This window comes from Solanum dulcamara, chromosome 11, assembly GCF_947179165.1.
Source record: "Solanum dulcamara chromosome 11, daSolDulc1.2, whole genome shotgun sequence".
In the NCBI taxonomy this organism is placed as follows: Eukaryota; Viridiplantae; Streptophyta; class Magnoliopsida; order Solanales; family Solanaceae; genus Solanum; species Solanum dulcamara.
The window spans coordinates 58,773,618-58,783,212 of NC_077247.1; the positions used below are offsets into that span (position 1 = coordinate 58,773,618).

Sequence of the window (9,595 nt, forward strand, 5' to 3'; positions counted from 1 at the left end):
AAAAGGAGGGCAAGAGCGCGGCAAGGATTTTGAGGCTGAACCGGATACGAATTTGGACTGGACTCGGATCTTTCGGTTATTTCTAGCCCACCACAATAAGCTTGAGCTTGGGTCAAAGGTCCATTAAATAAGCCCTAAATTCTTTTTGTAATTCTCAAAATATATCGTATGAGAATATCCTTTTTTATTTAGGATTAGAAGGACTAATCATATTAAGTTTTTAAAAAAAGTCAATAATTATGCGTGGCTGTAAGTTGCGGAACTTACTTTAAATATATCTTTTTTTAAAAGAAAATTTTGGCATTTTATTAATAAGAAAGAATCTAAAAATACAATTCATTTGGGCTTATTACCCAAATCTATTACACGTATACTTTAAATATGTCATCATCTCATCTAAAAGTATTAAGAATTTCTGGATTGATTTTTGTTTTTGACTTATGCGCTAAAAGTCATAAGTTACAAATTCTAACTTATGGCTTTTGACTTATTTTTAATATGTTACCTTAAAATCAAGTGTTTATAAGCAATTTTTTTATTTACTCAAATACTTTAAAATGCTCAGACTCTAAGTATTAGAAAAAAACATATTTTTGTTTATTTAAATAATATCATCTAATACGCCCCTTCGTGTACAGTTTGATTCTCTTATCAAACATTTTTTTTGGATAATGGAGCTCAAACTCAACACATCTACCTGCTCTGATATTATCTTAAAGTGTGTATAATTGAAGAAGGATGCAGAGTAATGATATCGTGTTCATTTGAACCAGTATTTTTGACCTGGAACATAAATTTATATGTAAAATACTATAAAAATTCCAACAAATAGTATACATAATCCTATAACGTTAAAAATACAATGGGTTCAATGCTAAAAATTTGAAAGGTTGAACCCATAAAACTTAAATCTTGAATTTGTCTCTATTTATGACTATCTTATTTAAAAGTTTAAATTGTTAGAAAAAATACACTTTTACACATTTGATTATATTCTTTTAAAGACCCTAAAATTCTCTCTCTTTCTCAAAGGGAATTTTATGAATTTCAACCTCTCTAATAAGAGGAAGTTACGGAGCACGGTAGCTATTCATTTTATTCTATCAAACATAACTGACCGATTTGTTGATTTGTTTTTAGTAGTTTTATTCTTTAGACGTTGGCCACAATTATGGTGTTGGTGTTGGAAAGGTTATTGGTGAATCACTGTATGCCAACTGATTACATGCAAACCAAATCTTACGTTATTGCTTTCTTTTTATAGTCTGCTTAAAAATAAATGTGCCTTTCCTGATTTGAGAGTCTTTAATTTCACCGTTCCATATAATATGTTCAAGACTATAAAATTTAAAAAATACTTTAATACAGTCATAAGATTAAGACAAACAAACAAATAAGGAGGGAGTATGTTCTTTTCACATAAAAGGGCCTTAACAAGTCAGAATCGCCTATGATGAAAGCACTGTCAGTAAAAATATGAGAACTATCTTGGCGTCCCAGGCTGAGAAAATGAGATCTATAGTTACGGTAGCCTTTATTTCGCGAGTGATGCATGACCAGTCGAAAGTCGAGCCCATTCGACTTAGCTTAAAAAAATACTTTTTAAAAATATTCAAACACTCTCTAAGGCTGAAAACTACTTAACTAAGCCAAACACCCTCGAAGATCTTTCAATCCCATTATCAGTGAATCATTCTTAAACGATACAATAGATTACATTCTGGCAAGGTAAGCTAATTTATAACCAAGGGGACACGTCACCTTCACCATAGCCCCTTGGGTAAAAATGTTAAAAATTGGAAGTTATTACTAGGTCTAGTTTCAGTAGACTAGCCAATATTCGTCGTCTAGGATAAAGTACAAATCTAAAATACCACTTTCAACCTAGTTGTCATGAATCCTGCTCTGTCTTGCTGCTGTCTTCTACAGTTCTACCTTAACCACCATCCTTGAATACTGGAGATCGGAGTAAGCATGAATGGAGCATATCGTTGAACCAGAGGATTTACATGCCTCCCAATATTAGCCCACATGCTCTGATGGTAACCAGCAGTAGCAGGAGCATGATACATAAGCTTCAATAGCTGCAGAAGAGTTGAAATACATGTCAATGAGAATTAGGGATAGTAACTACCTGAGGTAATATAATGTACTGACTGACATGATGGGACATATGTAACGTGCATCAAGTTTAAACTCTCAAATATGAAATGAACATATTTAATTGGTGGGCTGGGTCAGATGTTGGTTGGCAGCATATGGGTTTAACTGAAAATAATCAAAATATAGTGTGCATAACCAATACTAATGTGTTTTATATTTACTGCTATATATATCACAAAATTGAACTCTTCCACTCCAGCAAGAATTGCCGTCATCACTAAGATGCAAAAAAGGTCTAAAAAGAAACAACAAAGAAGGTAAAAATTCTAGGAATTTCACATATTGCTTTCAGCAAAAGAGGTCACTCATCTAGAAATTACAAGGAACAAGAAGCTAAAGATACTAAAGAAAATGACAGAATGACACATACCTGCCAGTACATGAAAGTTTGTAGTATGTTACGCTGCCACCTGCATTTTGAAGGATGTGGAAAGTTATACACACAAAATGGAAAGAACAATGAGAATAACGAGTATAAGCACCAGTAAGCTCGGATACTAACGAAAAAAGGGAGACAACTAGAAGAAGTCCCAGCCCAATCTCAGCCTGTGAAGACAGTATGCTAAGAGTAGTTGTGTTTGACTCGACCCATACACAAGCCTCTTCCAAGAATCTCCTGCAGATGTTGCCATAAGTTCAGAAACAAGGAAAAATGTTTCTTACACACCCCCACCCTCCACACACACCACAAAAAGTAATCAACAGATGGCACAAATAGAGAAAAGGACATCAAATAGTACACCACTAAGAGATTTTAAAAAATGAATAAATATTTTGCCATGACATCAAAGATTTCCCAGGATATTATTCAATTTCAAACAATTTTACAATCACTCATTTCAAGAGAGAGAACTTTTCTTTTCATGAAACTAAGGTAACAGTCTGCTACCTGTATAAAGAAGATGTGTGGAAGTTGCGTCGAAGAAACTTTGCAACATGTTCAAGTGCTCGGCATAAAACGGGAATCAAAGCAACTGCTCAGCATTGACAAATAACACATGTTACCGAACTAAGGCACCAAATCTATAGAAGTTACTAAGAACAAGAAGGACAAACCAAACCAAACTGAAGCTCACATTGCAAGTAGAGATGTGAAGTGACAAAAGTAAGGCAGTAAATGAAGTAGAGAAAATCTTTCGTCACAATAACTGACTGAAGCCAAACTTGCAGTGCCTGCAAATTCCAAGCGCTAGGCTTCTGCAAAAAGGTGATTAGATTATCAAAAGTCGCCTCACAGACCAAAAGATAAGAACTAGCCCCAAACAATGTAAGAGAGGGGGAAAAAGGGATCCACATTCAGAATTTACCCCATATAATGTGTATAATGAATACAGGGAAGAACATGCAGTTCCTGCAAAGGCCAATCGATATGCTCTGTTTGACAGAATTGTAGGTATAAGAGGAAAGATTGCAAGAACTGCTACAACAAGGACCTGCAGAGAAGAGTATCAGAAAATCAATCACAAGTTACTGAAGGTTATAAGAAGTCACACTGAAATGCAATAATCCTACAAGGAATTTTTCCATACTGCATCCCCGTTAATAGAAAGGCATCACCTGCTAGAAAAAGTTGGCATGTGGTGAAGAAGGGCCCTATCAGTTTCCATCACTGTAAAGGAGATAAGGTCCTATCTTTGAAAGTATATATACATTTAATGACCTCTTTATGCTAATAGAGAGTTAACCATTACCAGATAGAGCAGTTAAAACATTCTAATTGTTAGAAGAAGGAAGCAGTCAATTGAAACTTTCTCGTACAGAAATCATGGTGCAAAATTTTAAAAGAAAATGTTCCAGAATTCAAATCACTAAGATGAATATATGGTACCCAAGCATTCACTGAAAATTGTATAGTTTGACGGTTCCATCGCAGTGATGGTGCACTTGAAGTTGGAGTTGTGGATGTCCCAGAAGTTCTACTAGCTGCCCCTGAAATAAGTTCCATTTGGATGAAATAAAAATTTATATTTGAAGTGAAGATGTCTACAAGGAAGAGTTCTACTAGCTGCCCCTGAAATAAGTTCCATTTGGATGAAATAAAAATTTACATTTGAAGTGAAGATGTCTACAAGGAAGAGGAGCTTTTTTATTCATTCAGAAATCAGAAAGAAATTCATACCAGAGTTACGTTGTCTTGGCTGGTTGTTAGAAGTTGATGATGACGACGATGATGAAGAAGATTGTGGAGCTGATGATCTTGCTGGTTGAGACGAACTGCTGCTAGTCATTGGTTCAACGACAAGACCAGGATCCTGGACGGATAGATGCACAATCAACAATGTGAACCGCAGAAGAAATATCCCAAGATAAAAATAATAATCATCAACTGATTATTTAGATCATCTTAAATTCTACCATCAGTTAGAGCCAAGCTTAAGAGCTCATCAGAAAGGGCGGACTAGTCGTTAAAGCAAAATTTAAATTGGAATTCACACCATTTTACTGCATGTTAAATATTTATCAGTGTACAGTCCATAATACTAGAAGATCAGAACTGTTACACCAGTATATAACAGAATAGTTTTGTCCATCCCTGTTGAAACAGGAGGATGATGATTTTATAAGCTCTGGTACAACAAAACAATATCCAACAATTATCTAAACAATAGGAACTTATACAATTATTCAAAATAACCACATCATAGAAGCTAAAGAATAGGTGACAAGGTGCAGAAGCACAAAGTAGGAGGATCATCTAATAAAGTAAAGATGAATTTCTCTACCCAATATCGTCAAGCCTAAATTTGTCCAACACTGTATTTTTGATCAATGTAGTAATATAATAACAAGCTAAGGAATAGGATGACAAAGTGACCTGCATGAATTTCAAGAGATAAAGTGACTAGTATAAGGAAAAGGCCAATGAAACCCCAAAGTTAACACTACACTCAACTCCACAATGGCAAAAGAGGATAATTTACTGAATTCATATAGACAATATCAGCTCAGACTATAAAATCCCCCAACACTGCATCCAGATTTCCCCGGAAATTAAGCCTTCCGAATAAACAGATGGATATTAGATCCATTATAACATAAATCCCGCTATTGATAAAAATGCGAAATCCGAGGATCCCGGAGCAGTTAGGGGAAGAAAATACTGTAACAGATATAGTGTTTATACACATGAAAGGAAAATTCATCAACTAAGCACCAAATCTAAAACCAATTGCAGTCCTCTATGTAAATCATCTACATATGTTCTGTTTTATTCGGCCCATAAACATATGCAGGAAAGGCATGAGGAGTTATTAATAAGAATAAGAGGGAATACTGACAATGAAACGATGGTAGAACTTGCGCTTGAAATGGTCGATAACGTCGGAGCGGGAGGCCATGTGGGGAGGAATGAGAATGTTGGACCAGTAATCTGCCCATCTTGGATCATTCTCATAGTCATACGCCGCCGCCGCTATCTTCTTCAACTTCTGTGGATCCTCTCCTTCTTCTCCCATCTCTCTCTCTGCTAAATCAATGGAGTTGGAAGTCGTCGTTTCTTCTACAATTCTTCACAGTCGTTTAGTCGTGGAGTACCTAGAGATTTCCTCATGTTTCCTTTTCACACGTCTAATTTTTCCATCAATATTGCTTACTTTCAAAAAAATAATTTTAAAAAAAATTAAGAGTAAAAACCAATAAATAAATTCTCTCTATATTTAGAAAATTGACAGATATTTTGGAAAAAATATTTTAGTAATATTGACAACTAATATGGGACGAAGAGATCAAGAAAAAATATTATTATTTGAAATATTCTTTCTTGAAAATGTCATGTTCTTTTCTATTGCATAATTTTCTGGAACACAAGTGAATGAACAACAACAATAACATATACAGTGAAATTCCACAAGTAAAATCTGAAGACGGTCGGATGAAGTGTTAATTAATTAAGATGTTTAAAAGAAATATGAAAAATAGCTAGGAAAATATTCACATCATTAATATTAAATATATTTCTTAATAAAAGTATAATAATTTAAAAAAGAATTATATATTGAATTTACTAGGATACATTCATTAAATTAATAAATTCATAATATGTGTCTTTTATATAAAAACTTATGACTTTTATGGGGAAAAAAATGTATGACTATTATGATTGATTAATATATAGTTTTACATTAATTTTTTATTTATTCATGATAAATTAAACATTATTAAATGCATAAATTTAGTCAGAAGAAGTTTCTTTTTATATTATAAACTAGTTTAAAAAAATCCGCACTTCGCACGCCAATCATTTATTTTTATAAATCCGATTTTGAAGGAAGAGTTTTCTAATATCAAAGTAAATGAATTATATAAGAAAATGCAAATAAAACACTACAAAATACATATTAATTGTCAAGATTATTAATCTCTATAGTTCTAATAATAGAAAAAAATAGTTTGCCTGCTTAATTAAACATTTTCTTCACATATAGCAACTAACCAAAAAAAATTGACATTAAAGTTAACTCGACTCCAGGTATAACTCTTAATGAGCATCTAGTTATAGATAAATTTTTTTGAATAAAACATATTTTTTTGATATAATTCCAAACAAATAAGCAATTACCATCGTTACAACAACCTATTGCATATTTTTTTCATCGTATTTCTTCTTCTCCTTCTCTTCGTTCCCTCCCTTCAAGCTTGTTGAAATACCATTGAATCTGATGTATAACTAGAAAAAATAAACATAAAAAATATATAATAAAAAAATTGAATAAACCCAAATAGAAAGGCCATTGCAATATACCTTTTGATAATACCAGTGATATCGAGGAATTGTTATATTCAGGTTTTGATGCATTAACAAACCATGGAACCCGGTAGAAGGATCTGGTCCCATGAACAAGGTGAGTCACAGACAGTCTAGAGACCGACTGTAAAGCTGCCAAAGCTGTTGCGGTTGGTGGCACTGCAGCAGAGGCGCTACAATAGCAAAGACCTTGACCAATGGCATGGCTCCAAGGTTTTTTGTCTCTCTTATGAAGAGAACATTATGACAAAAAACACCAAGCATTTACAGATCAAGCATATACACAAAACAAAAGCCATCTTCAAAGAAGAACATTGCTCATACTCAACAGGAACCTGATTCAGTATTGTAGCATCTTCATTTGGGTTTTGAGTTTTGTATCTTTTGTGCTACATATTGTAAGATCAGTTCCTATGCTATAAAGGAACATTGATCAATTTGTTTGTCATTTTGACTTCATTGCTAGAGTTAGCTTTGAAGTGGTTAGAAAAGTCTACATTAACCTAGGGGTGGTTGTGTAGTGGGCAATATTTGTATTGCTTAGTTTCTGAGTCATTGCTAGAGTTAGCCTTGATTGGAATGTTCAAAGTCTACGTCAGCTAAGAGTTAGTTGAGGTAGTGAGCAATAGAAATATTGCTTAGGCTCAAAGTCTTGTTATAGAGTTGTTGCAAGTCAAGGGGTGGAGAGGGTTAGTATCTAGTTACAATAGGTTATAATAAATAACTTTGTTCTTGTACCTTAGTGAAAGTTAGTTGCTTGCTAAACCCTATGGGACATGTCGTAGTTTTTCTCCCTTGAGCAAGAAGGTTTCCACGTAAAAATCTTGTGTGCCCTTTAGGTGCATTATTTGTCCTTACATTGTTTTCTATTCAGGGGGATCTGATCCCTGAGTGACAGTGGATGCATCCATTCTAACAGGAATAACCCTCTCAATCAGGGAAGAAAAAGTTAACAAATAATATGTGAATTCCTTTCAAATTTCTTCGATCATATTTAAATGTTATCCACAAATATATTAGCTATTATAAATAATATTAATACTTATTGGCGATTGTTTGTAAATATAATGATATTCATAATTGAGGTTTTTGTTCAGTTTTTTCAATCGTTTGTTCTTATTTAAATGTTAATCGTAAAAAATAAATTATATTTTTAATTAATTTTACTTACAACTATAATGTGTTTATTTATTTGGATATTTACATACTTCAAGACTACTACCCCATCCCCCAAAAGAGCAAAATTAAGACAAATTAATACAGTTCTCAATATTGTAAAATAAGTTTGCTTGAATGATCATGCACATTTCTCTGAAGTTCAAAAAAATGGTTCTCAAATGCATATTCGATTACTGATTTTGTCATGGTGTTGTACCAACATAGATATTTTCTTCTTATGATATGAATCACATTTCCCTCAACAATTTATTTATTTCCAAAGTAGTCTAGCATTAAAGAATCAAATCCGGCAAATAAATCTCCCAATCGATCTTCACAAAACTCATACTCAAAAGCAAAACTTTGCAGTTTTTTCTTGAGTTGAACTCTGAAAACACGTTTGGACATAAAATTTTGAAATTCAACTTTGAATTCCAGAATAATCATGAATTTAGTAAACAAAAAAAAATGTGTTTTCACTTTTTTCACTCTCCAAAAATAAAAAAACAACTACAATTTATATTTATGGCCAAATATAACTCGATCAATTTTACAAATATTATTTTGTACTTTGAAAATATATTTTTTTAATTTCACAATAAAATATGGCCAAATACCCACTTAGTATGCAATTTTCGTATAACAAAAGCCAAAAGATGAACCCACTCTTCTAGCAATTGTCTTTTTTCTTTATGCGATATCCATTAGGCGGGAAAGCAAAAAATCAAAGTACAAAAGTCAATCTGATGGGGGAAAAGGGAAATGGGTGAAGAGGGTAGAATAATAATAAATGCCTACTCTACTTAATTAAGTATACAAATTATAAATTACGGTTAATAAAAACTTATAAAGGGCAAAGTTAGTTATGCAAAGATACAAAACATGCATCAACTTAAAATTTATGTAATCCCTCTCAAAGTTTTATTTGTGGTTAATCTTTTTAAGCTTTTCTAATTCAATTCAAACAAAAGCACCGACATAGTTCTGGCAAGATAATTACAAAATTTTGTTTTTGAAAGAATAAGAAACATAATATTCCATTAGAAATCATGGGTCCATTAAATATTTGAGTTAATCCACGTATTTCGATTCTGGTACTACTTCCATCAAAATACAACACAGAAAATTTACAATATCTCCATGAAAAAAAAATTCAGATATGAAAAGGGCGTACTGTGAAGTTACAGTTATTACCGATAAGGAAACTTTTGGCCAGAATGTTGGAGATTTGGCGGTGCAATCATCATCACTTTGTTGATGTTCTATAGGTAGAATTGGTATATTTGTATATGGTGATGGCATTCGGCTTCGAGTGTTTGTTGTTGTATTTGCTGAAAAAATCAAACTTCCGATACACATAAGATAAAAACCAAATGTATTTCTCAAGAAAACTCATCTTTGGCCCGTTATATTGACTTGAAAATTGAACTTCTTCGAAGAGTTTTGCCATCAGAGCAGCGATAGATGCAGAGGTGACGCGGCTATAAGATATATTGAAAAATACATCGCGTGGAATTGATATTTTGTGAA

General features: G+C 33.0%; 1 protein-coding gene across 1 annotated transcript; it reads right to left on the reverse strand.

Moving 5' to 3' along the window:
• Window positions 1-1,645: 1,645 nt before the first annotated feature.
• On the reverse strand, window positions 1,646-5,737 carry LOC129874824 (uncharacterized). The gene is made up of 9 exons (XM_055950194.1): window positions 5,442-5,737; window positions 4,283-4,415; window positions 3,992-4,092; window positions 3,471-3,596; window positions 3,240-3,360; window positions 3,053-3,137; window positions 2,666-2,779; window positions 2,534-2,573; window positions 1,646-2,084 (listed from the first exon to the last, which is right to left on the reverse strand). The coding sequence occupies exons 1-9, from the start codon at window positions 5,616-5,618 to the stop codon at window positions 1,932-1,934; spliced, it is 1,050 nt and encodes a 349-aa protein (XP_055806169.1). The 5' UTR covers window positions 5,619-5,737; the 3' UTR covers window positions 1,646-1,931.
• Window positions 5,738-9,595: the final 3,858 nt, after the last annotated feature.